The sequence below is a fragment of the Ranitomeya imitator genome, chromosome 1 (genome assembly GCF_032444005.1).
Source record: "Ranitomeya imitator isolate aRanImi1 chromosome 1, aRanImi1.pri, whole genome shotgun sequence".
Lineage (NCBI taxonomy): Eukaryota > Metazoa > Chordata > Amphibia > Anura > Dendrobatidae > Ranitomeya > Ranitomeya imitator.
Window position 1 is genome coordinate 623,402,541 of NC_091282.1, and position 20,069 is coordinate 623,422,609.

The following is a 20,069-nucleotide window of genomic DNA, read 5'->3' on the forward strand; positions in this document are numbered from 1 at the left end:
GGCTGCATTATACTTTTGTGGGATGGCTGCATTATACTCTGTGGGGTGGCTACATTATACTACATGTGGGCTGCGTTATACTGTATCAAGAACTATGGGAAATACATTATATATTATAGTATACTATATGAAATACTACGGGGTGCATTATACTATGAGAAATGAATTGTACGACCTGGATGACGATGGCGGTGCATTATACTTTATGGAGCACTATGAGGAGTGTATTATACTATATGGAGGACTGAGCAGTGTATTTTAATATATGGAGGACTATGAGGAGTGTATAATACTATATGGAGGACTGAGGAGTGTATTATACTATATGGAGGACTATGAGGGGTGCATTATACTATATGGAGCACTATGAGCAGTGTAGTATACTATATGGAGGACTGAGCAGTGTATTACACTATATGGAGCACTAAGAGGAGTGTATTTTAATATATGAAGGACTATGAGGAGTGTATTGTACTATATGGAGGACTGAGGAGTGTATAATACTATATGGAGGGCTATGGGGAGTGTATTATACTATTGTACTATATGGAGGACTATGGAGAGTGTATTATACAATATGGAAGACTATGGAGAGTGTATTATACTATACAGATGACTATGGAGAGTGTAATTATACTATATGGATGACTATGAACTTTGCAGTATATTATATAGAGGACTATGGGGGTGCATTATATTATAAGGAGTACTATGGGGGTGCATTATACTTCTTATATGGATCCCCATGACTTATATGTAAGCCCCTGATGATTATAATGGTTTAGTTTCTTTTATAAATTACAAAACAATGGCAGTACAGGGGATAGATATATACCAGGATGGGGCACCGGATACTTACGCCACTGAGGTCACACTATACAACTTTGCACTAAAGCTATAGTGTGCGAAATGAATAGGGAAAATCTGAATTTGGGTGGAAAATATTTTTGAATGATGGGGGGCCCCATTAGAAAGTTCGCATCGGGGCCCATAACTTTCTAGTTACGCCACTGGTCAGACCATTCCCGTATTTCGCTTCTTGCACTGTAGAGGCTATATTGTTGCAAAAAGCGGACTCACCAAAACCTTGTCAAATGACAAATGCAGTAGCATTGACGTTGGGTTGCGAGCTTATCCATTTTGGCCAAAATAGTAACCAATACCTCATTTAATGTATTTTATGCATGAATTAATTTTGCATCTTTTTATTGCACTTTTTATCATTTTTTTTGCAGGGTGTGGTAGGGCCCCTTTATGTTGGTTTGGTTTTTGTGTGGTGCATTTATATATAGTGCTGGACGGCCCACCTGCTCATACTATGGGCGTGATCAATAGGTTGTCCAGACACTTTGCATCACACTTACCTGTGTCTTATGCAAGCCTTATCTCTGTGAATCTTTGCTACTTGGCAGCCAACCCTTCTATTAGGTGAGTGGGTGGTTGTTCTCATCAGTAGCTAACTGAATCTATTCAACCATGTGTTAGGGTTGGCGAAACGCACCAAATATATAATTTATTAAATGGAATTGGTGCGTTCGCAACCCGGGATCCACCGTGCAGGAAAGCACCTGCTGCTAAATAATGGCGGCTCTATATGGCGGTATATACCAACTCTGTTAGCTTCACAGAGTAACCGCGAGAGGAAAGCTCTGTGCCCTGTTAGACTTTCACAGAGGCACAGGCCAACTACCCAGATGTGAGCAGTGAGTGGTCATGCATGCATACAAAACTCCTCGCCGGAGATGCCAGCATTCTAGGGGCTTATTTCAGCCGGGTCCCTGAACACACTTAAACACAATCTCCTCGCCGGAGGTGCCAGCATTCTAGGGGCTTATTTCAGCCGGGTCCCTGAACACATTCAAACACATGACCACATTGGCGCAAAGCATATAGCATAAGATGATACTAGCGCATGGCCGTGCGGTCATGCGCAGTTTATATAGTTGCAGCACAGGAAGCTGCTACTGAAGTTTTTGCCCTTTCAGGACCTTCCAGAAGGACCAATGGAAAGTGCTGCAGTACCTGAGCATGTTTTGCCCTTTCAGGACCTTCCAGAAGGACCAATGGAATGTACTGCAGCACCTGAGCATGTGACCGAACACGTGGCCCTCGACCTCCAATGAGAGACCCTGCCCTGGGCATGCTCAGTGTGAGTAAACAAGGACTTAGTCCCAGAGAGGCTCGCTCGCCGCAGATCAGTGCAGGGTACCATAGGAAAGCCAGATGTCGTTCACAAAGTCTTGGAAAACGGCTGGGGCATTACAGAGCCCGAAGGGCATCACCAGATATTCATAGTGCCCATCCCTGGTGTTAAAAGCCGCCTTCCATTCATCCCCCTCACGGATGCGAATCAGGTTGTAAGCACCCCGCAGATCTAACTTTGTAAATACCCTCGCTCCCCATAGCCTATCAAACAGCTCAGATATCTGGGGTAGTGGGTACTTGTTCTTAACGGTGATGGTGTTAAGACCCCTGTAGTCTATGCATGGACGTAAGTCTCCAGTCTTCTTCTGTACGAAGAAGAACCCTGCCCCTGCCGGTGACACTGACTTCCTAATGAATCCTTTTGCCAGATTCTCCTGGATGTACTGGGACATTGCCTCCGTCTCCGGGAGAGATAACGGATAGACTCGACCCCGGGGAGGCTCAGCACCAGGCAAGAGGTCAATAGGACAGTCATAGGGGCGGTGAGGCGGAAGGGTCTCCGCAGCTCTTTTGGAGAACACGTCTGCATAGGGCCAATAGTGCTTGGGGAGAGAGGAAAGATCTGCGGGTACCTGTGTAGTAGCAACCTGGACGCACTCCCTCAGACATCTACCCTCGCAAGATTTACTGCAACCCAAAATTCTCCCAGAGGACCACTCAATATGAGGAGAATGGTAGCGAAGCCATGGTATCCCCAACAGGACCTCATCAATTCCCTCAGGAATGACTAATAGGGAGATTATCTCCTGATGTGATGGAGACACAGATAGCGTGAAAGGAATGGTTTGGTGGGTAATCTGTGAAGGTAGTGTTGACCCATTTACCACTCGAACGGTTACCGGCTTGGCGAGCATCACCAAGGGTATTGCGTGATGCTGGGCAAAAGCGGAAGACATAAAGTTACCCTCTGCCCCAGAATCCACGCATAGCTCGACCATAAGAGTGGATGGGCCTATGGTAATTGTCCCCTTGAAGGACAACTTTGAGGCAAACATCGCCGTGTCTAGTGTACCTCCTCCAACTGCCACTAGACGCTGACGTTTCCCCGACCGCTGAGGACCCTTGGAGGCAAGGTGTCCTGACTGCTGGCAAACATGACGGACCTTATGTGCACGGGCAGACTGAGACTTGGATCCCGCTCGTGTCACCTCTAAGGCCTCTTGTGACTCGGATGCCTGGACTGGAGATTCCAAAGGTTTGGCGAAGGTGGGAGCCAGCCGAAACCTCTGCCTACACTGGGCTCGCTCCAACCTCCGCTCGTTAAAACGGAGGTCAATACGAGTAGATATGGCTATGAGCTCCTCCAGTGTGGCGGGAATCTCCCTAGTGACCAAAGCGTCCTTCACATGGTCAGCCAGCCCCCTCCAAAATACGGGAATGAGGGTTTTATCTGGCCATTCCAACTCAGACGCTAATGTCCGGAAGTGAACAGCAAAATGGCTGACCATGGTTGAACCCTGAGTCAAAGCCAGCAGTTGGAGCGCTGTATCATGGGTGACTTGAGGTCCTAAAAAGACCTGTTTCAGAGTGTCCAGAAACCTAGGAACACTCCGCACCACATGATCGTTGCGCTCCCACAGCGGCGTAGCCCACTCCAACGCTCTGTCCGACAGGAGAGAGATTATGAATCCCACCTTTGCCCACTCAGTAGGGAAACGTGCAGCCAGAAGCTCGAGGTGTATACCACATTGGCTCACGAAACCCCTACAGGACTTACTGTCCCCAGAGTATCTCTCAGGCAAAGGAAGGTGAGATAGGGTCGGAACAGAGGTGGCAGTGGGTAAAGCTGCTGCAGCCACGCTAGCAGCCTGAACAGCTATTGCGGTAACATCCACCGCCGAGGTTGCACGCTCAAGAGACGCCAACCGGCCCTCCAGCAGCTGGATGTACCCCTGCAATCGCTGTTCATCCGCCATAACTTAGCCAGATCCTGGCGCTAGTATACTGTTAGGGTTGGCGGAACGCACCAAATATATAATTTATTAAATGGAATTGGTGCGTTCGCAACCCGGGATCCACCGTGCAGGAAAGCACCTGCTGCTAAATAATGGCGGCTCTATATGGCGGTATATACCAACTCTGTTAGCTTCACAGAGTAACCGCGAGAGGAAAGCTCTGTGCCCTGTTAGACTTTCACAGAGGCACAGGCCAACTACCCAGATGTGAGCAGTGAGTGGTCATGCATGCATACAAAACTCCTCACCGGAGATGCCAGCATTCTAGGGGCTTATTTCAGCCGGGTCCCTGAACACACTTAAACACAATCTCCTCGCCGGAGGTGCCAGCATTCTAGGGGCTTATTTCAGCCGGGTCCCTGAACACATTCAAACACATGACCACATTGGCGCAAAGCATATAGCATAAGATGATACTAGCGCATGGCCGTGCGGTCATGCGCAGTTTATATAGTTGCAGCACAGGAAGCTGCTACTGAAGTTTTTGCCCTTTCAGGACCTTCCAGAAGGACCAATGGAAAATGCTGCAGTACCTGAGCATGTTTTGCCCTTTCAGGACCTTCCAGAAGGACCAATGGAATGTACTGCAGCACCTGAGCATGTGACCGAACACGTGGCCCTCGACCTCCAATGAGAGACCCTGCCCTGGGCATGCTCAGTGTGAGTAAACAAGGACTTAGTCCCAGAGAGGCTCGCTCGCCGCAGATCAGTGCAGGGTACCATAGGAAAGCCAGAAAAGGCAGTAGTGACCCTATGCACCGAATCAGCCCCAGCGAGACGCTGGGAGCGACGTCTCCGCTGAGCAGAGCCCACTGCAGCCGATACCGAATGGGAGATCGCAGCAGACACGGATCGAGATTCCCCCTGTGCAGCAGAGGAAACTCGACTCCTAACACCACGGTCACTTTCCTGGATAAATGCAAGATAGGGCAATCACTTTCATTTCATTTCATCTTATTCAACCAGGCACCCCACACATGTACTCAGCCTGGCTAGTAGCTGTAGATCATTCAGGTGAGGTGATGAAAACAAAATCTCCGAGCAGTTGCAAATACTTGGAGACCACCTGAGGGTGCTCGGGAAAACCCGAGCAACGAGTACACTCTCTGATCCCTAATCATTATTGATTTTCATTACGACATATTCTTTCTGTTTTTGCCCTTATTTTACTGTTTATATTGTTTTTTTTTCCATTTTTGTTAGTATTTCTGTTTGGAAACAAAGCAATTATGGGTCACATGACATGATGTTTAACTCACCTGTGTTTCACTGATAGTGTTCTTTTTGCGCTCAAACAGTGGTCACAGTAACTGTGGCAAAGAACGCCTGTATTGTGTGTGAAACGCATTGCTTTATGTCCTCTTTTTCATTAACATCCCTCCTCTGCATCATATTTCAACCTCCGATGGATCTTGTCGCATGATGTTAAGGTACCTTCACACATAACGATATCGTTAACGATATCGTTGTAACGTCACGTTTTTTGTGATGTAGCAACGATCTCGCTAACGATCTCTTTTATGTGTGACAGCGACCAACGATCAGGCCCCTGCTGGGAGATCGTTGGTCGTGGGGAATGATCAGGACCTTTTTTTGGTCGCTGATCACCCGCTGTCATCGCTGGATCGGCGTGTGTGACGCCGATCCAGCGATGTGTTCACCTGTAACCAGGGTAAACATCGGGTTACTAAGCGCAGGGCCGCGCTTAGTAACCCGATATTTACCCTGGTTACCATTGTAAAAGTAAAAAAAAAAAACACTACATACTTACATTCCAATGTCTGTCACGTCTCCCGCCGTCAGCTTCCCTGCACTGACAGCGCCGGCCGTAAAGCAGAGCACAGCGGTGACGTCACCGCTGTGCTTTGGCTCTGCTTTACGGCTGGCGCCGCTGACACAGTGAGTGCAGGAAGCTGACGGCGGGGGACGTGACAGATATCGGAATGTAAGTATGTAGTGTTTTTTTTTTTTAAACTTTGACAATGGTAACCAGGGTAAATATCTGGTTACTAAGCGCGGCCCTGCACTTAGTAACCCGATGTTTACCCTGGTTACCCGGGGACTTCGGCATCGTTGAAGACAGTTTCAACGATGCCGAAGTCTTTCCCCTGATCGTTGGTCGCTGGAGTAACAGCTCCCCGGCGACCACACAACGACTTACCAACGATCACAGCCAGATCGTATCGCTGGTCGTGATCGTTAGTAAGTCGTTTAGTGTAACGGTACCTTTAGTCTTGAGACTTATCACTTTTTTATCACTGGCTACATGTCTGGTCAGGACGCAATTCTGCGCTCCAGGTCTGGAACCGCAGCATGTGAGCTGGCTCAAACGTCTTTTTTCTCAGGTGCAATTAATACAGGTAATAAGTGCAGAGTAGGAGGGCTTCTTGAAGAAAAAATAACAGGTCTGCAAGAGCCAGATTTCTTGTTGGTTGGTAGGTGATCAAATACTTATTTCATGCAATAAAATGCAAATTAATTATGTAAAAAATATACAATGTTATTTTCTGTGTTTTATTTTTAGTTTCTGTGTCTCACAGTTGGTGTACCTATGATAAAGATTACAGATCTTGTAATTACATTCTTCGACAGTGTGTCAAATAATTATTTTCCCAATGTATAACAAAGTTTAAATAAATGGCAAAATATTTCAAATGAATTAGGAGAATACATTGAAGAAAAAAACATTAAAATAATATGATTTATTTGCAGAGAAAGAAGATACGGTGAGACTGAAGGATGGATCTAATCGCTGTGCAGGAAGACTGGAGATTCTCATAAATAATAGATGGAGGACAGCCTTCAGTGACAAGTGGGGCAATAATGAGGCCCAAGTTGTGTGCAGAGAATTACATTGTGGTCACGCAGTAGGTTCATTTAATATCATTGCACCAACTGCAAAAACCAATGGTCATGTGTATTTCAGTAAAAAATGTCAAGGAAATGAAACCCAGCTGCAAGATTGTTCGTCTAATGGATCAATTGATATAAAGGCATGGACTGATCAGAAAAAGGATATACAAGTAATTTGCTCAGGTATAGTAACATGAATATGATATGTCTAGACAGAGGTTCAATATAATCTTTCTTACTATGAGAGCCAAATTTAACTCTGGGAGATGATCTTGGGCCCTGTTCTGACAAAATAAATGATAGAAACCCCTCTCGAAGGTTAAACTTCCTTGAGATTCCTCTGGCAAATGATAATGCTCTGAGCCCTTTTCTTAGCTTTAACTCTTTGCCGCCAACCTTTAGGCTGCAAAACTAACACAAACTGAGACCTACAAGACCAAAAATGGGGCTTAAAGCACTTGGCTTGCATCTTTGTTAAAGGGAATCTGTTACCCCCTGGGATGTTTTTACCTATTAATATGAGCATACAGGTAACAGAATGGTTAAAATAGTCATATCTGTATGCCCATTTCAGCAGTCTTGTTGTGCAGAAGTCATCTTTTATTTTTCATGGTAATGAGTTGGCTCTGGGGCGTGCGGTGCCTGGAAGAAAACTTGGCCTCCAGTCTTCATTTGTCTCTCAGAAAACTCGACGGTGCCTGCGCAAAAGAACAATGATGCCAATGCCCATGGCAGGACGGAAAAGGTTAATTTAATCTCACGATTGTAGGGCACAGGGACAGGATTCCGGGGTCAGCAAACACATTACAGTGCACTGTGATATTGATGGGATGTGGATGGTATTCAAAAAAAAGAAGACCCGATGTTGATTTTTCCTCCAGGCCCTCCCCTGAAACTGATTAATATAATCATAAAGCACCACCATATATTGAGGCCGAGAGCAACCTCTACCAGCTCTCCCAAAATGACTAAGGAACATACAGTAGATTCGAAAGGACCGCTCCAACCAAATAACAACAAAAAGAAATAGGGCAAAAATGCCCAGAACAACATCATAGACTTATATATAAAACAATTTCATTACATACAAAAAGAGATTTTAACCGGAGGAAATCTGCAGATAGGCAGTACTGAGGTAGAACAATATAGACCAATATATCCCAGGGAAGCAAATCAATAGTACATAAAATATTAAGACGGTCTACTGGCTTTAGCCATCACATACACATGTAGTGCCTTAATAAGTCCTAAGCCAACTCAGACCAAAAGTAGATTATGTGTCTATTATGTGTCAAGGGAATGTCCCTACCTCGCCCCGCAGCCCCTGACGCACGTTTCGCGTTCTAGCTTTTTCAAAAGGGGTTAATAGCACACCAGTCTCTTTGATTTATATATCCGGCAAACCGAAAGTGCGGCCAGTAAGCGGCGCACACGCGCCGGCACCCAGGGCATGCCATCACCGCAGCCGTCATAGAGGAGAGCACATGTAGGCGGAAATCCGCCGTATGACCAGCAGTGTGGCCATATCTAACAGAGCACAATTACAGGACAAAAACACTTATACCACATCATCTGAACCCCGTGAAAGATTATGCATATACTGTATGTGTGAACAGTGTTAATATATAGCAGCATAGTGAAAGACAAATTAAAAAATCTAATATATAAAGCTGAATGTGTGTGTCTATGTGTGTATGTGTGTATGTCCGGGATTGGCATCTGCACCGTCGCAGCTACAGCCACAAAATTTTGCACAGTCACACGTCTGGACCCCGAGAGCGTCATAGGCTATGTTGTGAGGTGAAATTTTAACCCCGCGCGTTCCAATTCACCAAACAATTTTGCCCCTATCTACATAATGGGGAAAAAGTGAAAGAAAAGTGTTGGAGGCAAATTGACAGCTGCCAGATGTGAACAAGGGGGACTTAAAGAGTGAGAGCGATGGCGCCAAAGAGTATATACCGTACAGTTGCTAAGGTGGGGCCCCGAAATGGGATACTCATTCACGGGGATATGAACACACACACAAAATGCGCCACACACTACCACGTGCTTGAACACATATCACCCTCAGCACACATTTCACCACATATACACCAACCTCACCACATAAAAGTCGAAACACAAAAGTCGCCGCTCAAAACTCGCCACGCGCAAAACTCGCCACATGAAAAACTAGGCTCACGCTAAACTCGCCACACGTGCAAAACTCACCTCATGGAAAACTCGCCACACGCAAAACTTGCACACGTGGAAAAATTGCCACATGCACAAAAGTTGCAACACATGCAAAAGTTGCCTCACAGAAAACTTGCACATACTCAAAATGCACCACACACTCGCCACGCGCAAAACTCGCCATGCGCAAAACTTGCTGCACACAGCTTGCTACACTAACCTGTCACATGCAACTCGACACAAAAAGTTGCTACACGCATGTCGCCACACGCAACACACACACAACTTGACACATGAAACTAGCCCTAAAACACACACAAGTCTGGTATTATCCTTCAAAAATAAAAATCTGATTAATAAGCAGACAAACTACAAGAGCAACAACTGTACCATATAGGAAATATGGCAGCTGTCAGTCACATGACCTGTCTATTATGTGTATGTGTTAGCTAATATATACTGCCAGGGGGGAGGGCTTCCTGTTGGCTGGGGATTTATCAGGCTGCCAATTTAGCTTACAAATACTGAGGTAAAAATACTGAGCAAAGATCGTGTGAATGAGGTCTAATACAGGAGCAGATGACACACAGATATATACTATATACGGGAGGAGATGACACACAGGTATATACTATATACAGCGAGATGACACACATATATACTATATACAGGGGAGATGACACACAGGTATATACTATAAACAGGAGGAGATGACACACGGTATAAACTATATACAGGAGGAGATGACACACAGGTATATACTATATACAGGAGGAGATGACACACAGGTATATACTATATACAGGGGCAGATGACACAGGTACATACTATATACAGGAGGAGATGACATACAGGTACATACAATATACAGGAGGAGATGACATACAGGTATATACTATATACAGGAGATGACATACAGGTGTATACTATATATAAGGGAGATGACAAACATGTATGTTTTGAGGGGAAAATGAGAGGTGTGAGGTGAAAATGAGGGGTGTGAGGTGAAAATGAAAAAGTGTGAGTGCAAAATGAGAGGAGTGAGGGAAAATAGTGGAGTGATCAGAAAATGACAGATGTGAGGTCGAAATGACAAGTGTTAGGGGGGAATGAGAGGAGTGAGGGAGAAAATAAGAGGAGTGAGGGGAAAATGAAAGGTGTAAGGGAGAAAATGAGAGATGTGAGGGGGAAAATGAGAGGCGTGATGGGAAAATAAGAGAAGTGAGGTGCTATAACTAACCACAGATATTTACTATGCCCAGGCAACACCGGGCTCTTCAGCTAGTTTATAATATAACATCAATGAATAAAGTTAAAGTGACAAGAGTGCATATGTTGTCTATATAATATAGACAACTATAAGTGTAATTAAAATAAGAGTGATGCGTGTATCTTGCAAGTGATGCAACAAATAACATAAGAATATTATAAAAAAATATTAAATAATAAATGATGCATAAATCAAAAAATCAAAAAATAAAAAGAAAAAGTGAAAAAAATAATAAAAAATACACAAAAAAATATATAATTTTTTTTTTCATTTCTAAAATTCTCCGTGCCGAAGAAAGTGAGTCCATCATACGTCATATGGCAACCAATGCTGCGGCAACTTAGCAAAGTGAAAACAAACTAAGAAAAACAAAGAGAAGGACATAATTAGCAACATAAATAATAAAAAATGATGGGAACCAGACTCAATAAAGAAAGGAGAGACTAATAATTCTTAAATGAAGTCCAATTCACAAAAGACGAAAAGTGGTAGATGTCATAAAAATCAAGAACAATACTGCAATTTACTTGGATTGGTGCCGTGTCACAAGAAGGGAACAAAACTCAGCTTCTCGTTGAGTCCTCTCAGAGCCATAGTATCAAGGGTGATAATCCATTTGCATTCACGTTGCGCCAATATTTTGGCCAGATTGCCACCCCTAATACTTCCATAGTTGGGGTTAGTCAGGTGGGTGGGGCCGTGGTTACGGGGGAGCATTAGAGGGTTCGGTCTGATTTGGGGAACGAAGGGGTAGGGGAGTTGTTGTCTAGGGTCCGTGAGTTGCTTACACGGTTGGGAAGCGTTAGGTCGGCCATAGATTTGTTTACCGACACTTCGGGCGGTGTTGGTTGTGGCGCCTTTTTTAGTGGCTGGTGGTGTGCCGCTAGGTGGCCCGACGACTGGTTCGCGTCTGGGTTAGTGAAGAACGTAACTTTGTTGGAAATGTTTCCTATGGTTGCTGTTTATCTGTGGAAGGAGGATTTGCGCAATCGAAAGGTTCGTTTTAATTGTGACAATATGGCAGTTGTATGTGTCATAAACAGCTTGACGGCATCTTCTCCCCTGGTTATCAGGGTTCTTCGTCAGTTGGTGTTGTTTTGCATGTCCATAATCTATATTATGGCGGCTCATGTGCCTGGAGTGGAGAATTCTGTTGCTGACTCTTTGTCTCAGTTTCAGTGGGAACATTTTCGGTCTCTTGCCCCGTATGCGGAGGAGACGGGTCTGGACTGCCCGTGGAGCTTTGGAGCATGGTATCCGGGCTGCAGGACCTTTGATTCACACGTCTTTGGCACCCAGCACGTGGTCGGCTGTTGTGAATTCTGTTGTCAAGCTCCCTCCTGTGGTCATGAATGGTACTTCGGCTGGTTCTGTCCATGGGCTTCCTCTGGTGGTTGTGAGTGGAGCTGCGGCTTCTGAGTTTCCTTCCACAGGTGACGAGGTTAATTCGTTAGCTGGCTGCTCTATTTAACTCCACTTAGATCATTGCTCCATGCCACCTGTCAATGTTCCAGTATTGGTCTAGTTCTCTCCTGGATCGCTCTTGTGACCTGTCTTCCCAGCAGAAGCTAAGTTCCTGATTGTTTTTCTCTGGTTTGCTATTTTTCTGTCCAGCTTGCTATTTTGATTTTTGTCTTGCTTGCTGGAAGCTCTGGGACGCAGAGGGAGCGCCTCCGCACCGTGAGTCGGTGCGGAGGGTCTTTTTGCGCCCTCTGCGTGGTCTTTTTGTAGTTTTTTGTGCTGACCGCAAAATTACCTTTCCTATCCTCTGTCTGTTCAGTAAGTCGGGCCTCACTTTGCTAAATCTATTTCATCTCTGTGTTTGTAATTTTCATCTTTACTCACAGTCATTATATGTGGGGGGCTGCCTTTTCCTTTGGGGAATTTCTCTGAGGCAAGGTAGGCTTTATTTTTCTATCTCTAGGGCTAGCTAGTTTCTTAGGCTGTGTCGAGTTGCATAGGGAGCGTTAGGAGCAATCTACGGCTATTTCTAGTGTGTGTGATAGGATTAGCGATTGCGGTCAGCAGAGTTCCCACCTCTCAGAGCTCGTCCTATATTATTAGTAACTATCAGGTCATTCCGTGTGCTGTTAACCACCAGGTCCATTATTGTCCTTACCACCAGGTCATAACAGTCGGCATAGTGCGATTGGGAATCTTGGTTGGTGTCATGTGGGGCTACTAACGCGGGTGATGACCAATTGGGTGCTTTGTTGTTGTGGTTGAGACACGGCGCTGATGAGGGGTGGTCGGCAAGGAAGGTAGATAGAGTTCGGGTGGCTTTGGCTTTTTGTTTCCAGCTTCGAGGATTGCGGTACTTGACAAAATTGTTTCTGGTAAGACAGGCGGTAAAAGGTTTTAGGAGAAAGGTGGGGCAAGGGGATCGCAGGTGCCCTGTCTCTTTTGGCATGTTGGAACTGGTGAGCGGGCGTTTGGACGACATTTGCATATCCAACTTTGAGGCGGCTCTTTTTCGTCTAGCCTTTTCCCTGGCATTTTTTGGGGCTCTGAAGGTTGGGGAGATTGTGTCTCCCACCACGTATAGACAAGGGGGGCTTTGGGCCAGGGACGTGGTGCTTATTGAGGGTCATTTACATTTCTGGATACATCGGTCAAAGACGGACCAGGCAGGGAAAGGTAAATGGGTAGAGTTGAGCACGGTTTGTGGTTCGCTCATGTGTCCCATTCAATGTTGGGAGGTTTTTAATAGTTTTCGTTAGGGTTGAGCAAAATGGATCGGACAATTTCAAAAATCGCTGACTTTTGGCAAAGTCGGGTTTCGTGAAACCCGACCCGATCACACTGTGGGATCGGCCATGAGGTCAGCGATCTGCGCACCAAAGTCGCGTTTCATATGACGCTTTAAGCGCCATTTCTCAGCCAATGAAGGAGCACGCAGAGTGTGGGCAGCGTGATGACATAGGTCTCGGTCCCCACCATCTTACAGAAGGGTATGGCAGTGATTGGCTTGCTTTCTGTGGCGTCACAGGGGCTATAAAGGGGCGTGCATGCCAACCGCCATCTTACTTCTGTCGATCTTAGCATAGGGAGAGGTTGCTGCAGCTTCATCAGAAGAAGGGATATAGTTAGGGATGGAAGATTAACCCTGAAACTGCTTGTGCTGTAGCGGTTTCCACTGTCCAACACCATCTTTTGTTTGCAGGGACAGTGGTTTTATTTTTTGTGCATCAGCGCTGTAGCTTATTAGGTTGCCCTATGAGCCTCCCTGATAGCTGCATTGCTGTTTGTATGCCGCTGTGCAAACCAACTGTTTTTTTTAAAGCAAAAATCCTGTTGCTCCTTTCTGCACAGTTCTCTTGTTTCTTTGTCCACACTCTTTTGTGTGCAGCAGTCCTTTTTATTGCTGCCATACTTGTCCTTTGATCATTGCAGGGAGATTGAAATAGTACTACAGCCCTTGTATTTTTTTTATATATCTGCCAGCCACGTTCTGCCACTGACATTGTGTAGTGTAATACACAGGGCCTATTTTTTTGCTGCATTCTCTCCCCCAAAAAAGGGAGTTTTAAATTGTCAAAAAGATTCTATACGTTAGTTCTGTTTGTCGTATATCTGCCAGCCACGTTGTGCCACTTACATTGTGTAGTGTAATACACGGGGCCTGTTTTTTTGCTGCATTTCACCCCCCCCCCCCCCAAAAAAAGGGAGTTTTAAATTGCCAACAAGTTTCTATATGTCAGTTCTGTTGGCCGCATATCTGGCAGCCACGTTCTGCCACTGACATTGTGTAGTGTAATACACTGGGCCTGTTTTTTGCTACATTCTCCCCCCCCCCCCAAAAAAAAAGGGAGATTTAAATTGCCCACAAGTTTCTATACGTCAGTCCTGTTTGTCGTATATCTGGCAGCCACGTTCTGCCACTGACATTGTGTAGTGTAATACACTGGGCCTGTCTTTTGCTACATTCTCCCCCCCCAAAAAAAGGGAGATTTAAATCGCCCACAAGTTTCTATACGTCAGTTCTGTTTGTCGTATATCTGGTAGCCACGTTCTGCCACTTACATTGTGTAGTGTAATACACTGGGCCTGTTTTTTGGAGCATTCTCCCCCCCAAAAAAGGGAGAGTTATATTGCTAACAAGTTTTTATACCCCAGCTCTGTTGGACTTATATCTGGCAGCCACGTTCTGCCACTGACATTGTAATACACTGGGCCTGTTTTTTGCAGCATTCTCCCCCCCCCCAAAAAAAAAAGGAGTTTTAAATTTCCCACAAGTTTCTATACGTCAGTTCTGTTTGTCGTATATCTGCCAGCCACGTTCTGCCACTGACATTGTGTAGTGTAATACACTGGGCCTGTTTTTTGCAGCATTCTCCCCCAATCAAAAAAAGGGAGAGTTAAATTGCCATCAAGTTTCTATATGTCAGTTCTGTTTGTCGTATATCTGGCAGCCACGTTCTGCCACTGACATTGTGTAGTGTAATACACTGGGCCTGTATTTTGCTGCAGTCTCCCCCCCAAAAAAGTGAGAGTTAAATTGCCAACAAGTTTCTATACGTCAGTTCTGTTTGTCGTATATCTGGCAGCCACGTACTGCCACTGACATTGTGTAGTGTAATACACTGGGCCTGTTTTTTGCAGCATTCTCCCCCAATCAAAAAAAGGGAGAGTTAAATTGCCAACAAGTTTCTATATGTCAGTTCTGTTTGTCGTATATCAGGCAGCCACGTTCTGCCACTGACATTGTGTAGTGTAATACACTGGGCCTGTTTTTTGCTACATTCTCCCCCCCCCCCCCAAAAAAAAGAGATTTAAATTGCCAACAAGTTTCTATATGTCAGTTCTGTTTGTCGTAAATCAGGCGGCCACGTTCTGCCACTGACATTGTGTAGTGTAATACACTGGGCCTGTTTTTTGCTACATTCTCCCCCCCCCCCAAAAAAAAAAAGATTTAAATTGCCAACAAGTTTCTAGACGTCAGTTCTGTTTGTCGTATATCTGCCAGCCACGTTCTGCCACTAACATTGTGTAGTGTAATACACTGGGCCTGTTTTTTGCAGCATTCTCCCCCCAAAAAAAGGGAGCGTTATATTGCCAACAAGTTTCTATACCTCAGTTCTGTTGGTCATATATCTGGCAGCCACGTTCTGCCACTGACATTGTAATACACTGGGCCTGTTTTTTGCAGCATTCTCACTGTTAGGGCTAGCGGAACACACCAAATATTAAGACAGATAGAGTATGGTGCGTTCGCAGCCCGGGGTCCACCGTGCAGAGATGGAACCTGCTGCCAAGTAACGACAGACTATATGGCGGTACTCATAAGTATACACACGTGGGTTAAACTTCACCCAACGTGAAGGAAGCGATCCTGTTGCGTCACCGGACCGCGGTACCGCACATAGAGCGCGAGCAAGTAGTCAGCGAACTCAACCCCAACTAGGATTGAAGTCCGATTAGACCCTTGCTGGCATAACACCGCAACTGGGTGTGTAAGGAAACTAAATAACGATTTTAAGGCACAAGAGTGCATGCGGTGCCGCACTGACGAACGCCACTAACCACCCAGGCTTGGGTAAGGAAAGCACAGAGGAAGTGCACGGCGCTGTACTGGCGGTCACAGCAACTGGACGCTGTAATGTGTGATTCGTGCTCTAGGCTAAGTCGGGCGCTAGATAGCAACCATACACCTTCCGCGAACAGACATTCAATAGGGTAGGGGTATCCAAGGACGACTTGCACTCACAACATACACACATTAACAATTGTACACTAGCGCATGGCCGTGCGGTCATGCGCAGTTTATATAGTTGCAGCACAGGAAGTGGCCACAGAAACTTTGCCCTTCCAAGACCTGCCAAGAGGACCAATGGAATGTGCTGCAGAGCCTGAGCACATGACCCTCGATCTCCAATGGGAGATCTTGCCCTGGGCATGCTCAGTGTGTGCAGACAAGGACTTAGTCCCAGAGAAGTCCGCTCGCTGCTGACCAGCACTGACTTTAATGGCAGAAGCTGAAGAAGCAGCAGTAACTCTCTGTACAGCGTGAGACTGAGCAAGACGCTGGGACCGACGTCCCTGCTGAGCAGACTCCACTGCGGCTGGATAAGAATGGGAGACCGCAGCGGAGATGGCTCAAGATTCCACCTGTGCAGAAGCGGGAACTCGAGACCTAACATTACCCCCCCTCCTAGGGCCCCCCCCTCCTTGGGCCTCGCTACGCTCGAAGGCAGCAATGAGCTGTGGGGCCCGAATGTTTTCAGCAGGCTCCCATGACCTGTCCTCTGGGCCATAACCCTTCCAATCCACCAGATAGAACTTTTTGCCGCGTACCACCTTGCACCCCAAAATAGCGTTCACCTCGTAATCGTCCGTAGACGAACCCGATGTCCCGGCAGATGACTCAGAAATCCGGGACATGTATACGGGTTTCAAGAGGGACACATGAAAGGTGTCGGTGATACCCAAGCGTGGAGGAAGAGCCAAATGGTAGACCACAGGATTAACCTGTTCGAGAACCTTGAAGGGACCCAAGTAGCGAGGAGCAAACTTAGTGGACTCAACTCGCAGCCTGATGTTATGGGCGGAGAGCCACACCAAGTCGCCAGGAGCAAAGGTCGGAGGTTCATCGGCGGAGGACCTCATTCTCTCCTTGGAGGCCCGAATGGCATCCTGCGTGCGGTCCCAAATGTCCAGTGCCTCCACAGCCCAGTCTGCCACCCTGGAGTCAGCAGAAGACACAGGCATGGGCACAGGAACACGCGGATGCTGGCCGTAATTTAGGAGGAATGGAGTCTGACTACGGCATTGTTAAGTGCAAACTCTGCCCACGGTAGCAAGGATGCCCAGTCATCCTGCCTGGCAGAAACAAAATGTCGTAAATATGTGACCAAGGTCTGGTTGGCCCTCTCTACCAACCCATTCGTCTCGGGATGATATGCCGAAGAGAGATTCAACTCAATACTGAGTAGACAACAAAGCTCTCTCCAGAATCGAGACGCAAACTGGGGACCCCGGTCACTAACAATTTTGTCTGGCATACCGTGTAGGCGAAAGATATGCTTGACGAACAAGACAGCCAACGCCCGTGCAGAAGGTAGCCGTGGAAGAGGCACCAAGTGCACCATTTTGGAAAAATGGTCGGTGATCACCCAGATAATGGTGCAGTTACGAGACTTGGGTAAGCCCACCACAAAGTCCATCCCGACCATCTCCCAGGGCCTGTCCGCCACCGGCAGAGGATAAAGCAAACCAGCTGGCCGTTGCCGAGGAGTCTTGTTCTTGGCGCAAGAGACACACGCCCGAACATACTCTGTGACATCACGAGCCATATGCGGCCACCAGTACATCCTCGCCAGTAACTCAGATGTCCTTTTGGTACCAAAATGTCCACCCACCCTGGACGAGTGTGCCCAAGAGAGAACCTCCGGTCGCAAATTGGATGGAACAAAAGTCTTGCCCGGGGGCACAGACTCTAGCGAAACCGGGGCCACAGTTCTCAAGCTCTCGGTGGGGACAATAAGCCGAGGCTCCTCCTCCTCCTCCGCAGATGACACAACGGAGCGAGAGAGAGCGTCGGCCCGAATGTTCTTCTCCCCAGAAAGAAAATGGAGGGTGAAATGAAACCGGGAGAATAAGGACCATCTGGCCTGGCGAGAATTCAACCGCTGGGCTGTCTGCAGGTACACCAAATTTTTATGGTCTGTGAAGACTTGGAAGGGAAAACGTGCACCCTCCAAGAGATGTCTCCACTCCGAGAAAGCCAACTTCATGGCTAGCAACTCCCTGTCCCCGATGGATTAATTCCTCTCTGCTGGTGAGAAGGCCTTGGAGAAAAAGCAAGGATGCTTCCGACCTTGAGCATCCTTTTGGAAGAGGACTGCTCCAGCACCAACAGAAGAGGCATCCACCTCCATGATAAATGGCTTATCAACATCGGGGCGATGTAGGATGGGAGCGCTAGCGAAGTGTGACTTTATAGAGTTAAAGGCCTTGGAGACCTCCTCAGACCACAATTTGGGATTCGCCCCCTTCTTGGTGAGGGCAACCAAGGGGGCTACCAAAGTTGAGAAGTGCGGAATGAACTGGCGATAATAATTAATGAACCCCATAAAGCGCTGCACCGCTTTAAGAGAATGGGGTTCCTGCCAGTCCATCACAGCCTGTAGTTTGGCAGGATCCATAGCCAATCCCTGGGCAGAGATGATGTAGCCTAGGAAAGGTAAGGACTCCTGCTCAAACATACACTTCTCCAACTTGGCATAGAGGGAGTTTGCCCGTAGGAGGTCGAAGACTTTGCAAACATCTCTCCGGTGGGAGTCATTATCTGGAGAGTAGATGAGAATATCATCCAGATAGACTACGACCGAGGTGGAAAGCATATCCCGGAAGATATCGTTCACAAAGTCTTGGAAAACGGCTGGGGCATTACAGAGCCCGAAGGGCATCACCAGATATTCATAGTGCCCATCCCTGGTGTTAAAAGCCGTCTTCCATTCGTCCCCCTCATGGATGCGAATCAGGTTGTAAGCACCCCGCAGATCTAGTTTAGTAAATACCCTTGCTCCCCGAAGCCTATCGAAGAGCTCAGATATCAAGGGCAAAGGATACTTGTTCTTAACGGTGATGGCGTTAAGACCCCTGTAGTCTATGCATGGACGAAATTCTCCATTCTTCTTTTGCACGAAGAAGAACCCTGCCCCAGCAGGTGACACTGACTTCCTAATGAATCCTCTTGCCAGATTTTCCTGGATGTACTGTGACATTGCCTCCGTCTCCGGGAGAGATAGCGGATAGACTCGACCCCGGGGAGGCTCAGCACCAGGCAAGAGATCAATAGGACAGTCATAGGGGCGATGGGGCAGAAGGATCTCCGCCGCCTTTTTGGAGAACACGTCTGCATAAGACCAATACTACTTGGGGAGAGAGGAAAGATCTGCGGGTACCTCTGTAGTAGCAACCTGAACGCACTCCCTCTGACACCTACCCCCACAAGATTCGCCCCATCCCAGGATTCTGCCAGAGGACCACTCGATATGAGGAGAGTGGTACCGTAGCCAAGGTATTCCCAACAGGACCTCATCAATTCCCTCAGGAATGACGAGCAGAGATATAATCTCCTGATGAGATGGCGACATGGACAAAGTAAAAGGGATGGTCTGGTGTGTTATCTGTGAGGGCAGTGCCGACCCATTCACCACTCGTACCGTTACTGGTTGAGCTAGCATAACCAGGGGTATTGCGTGACGTTGGGCGACGGCAGAAGACATAAAATTGCCCTCCGCCCCTGAATCCACGCAGAGCTCTACCGAGTGGGAGAATGAGCCTATAGCAATTGTCCCCTTAAAGGACAATTTAGAGGCAAACGTCGCCGTGTTTAGTGTACCTCCACCTACTACCACTAAACGCTGACGTTTCCTCGATCGCTGAGAACATCTGGTGGCTAGATGTCCTGACTGCTGGCAAACATGACAGACCTTGAGTGCACAAGCGGTCCGGGACTTAGATCCCGCTTGTGACTCTTCCCTGGCCTCATGTGACTCAGGAACCAGGACCGGAGATTCCAGAGGTTTGGCGAAGGTAGGAGCCAGCCGAAACCTCTGCCTACACTGGGCTCGCTCTAACCTCCGCTCGTTAAAACGGAGGTC

General features: G+C 46.9%; 1 protein-coding gene across 1 annotated transcript in view; it reads left to right on the forward strand.

Annotated features, from left to right (window-relative positions):
* The window catches only part of LOC138681220 (scavenger receptor cysteine-rich type 1 protein M130-like), a 159,845-nt gene that overhangs the window by 68,737 nt on the left and 71,039 nt on the right, over positions 1-20,069 (forward strand). The window contains exon 7 of the mRNA XM_069768589.1: positions 6,873-7,196. Coding sequence (XP_069624690.1) covers positions 6,873-7,196 — 324 coding nt within the window. The remainder of the gene's footprint in view (positions 1-6,872; positions 7,197-20,069) is intronic.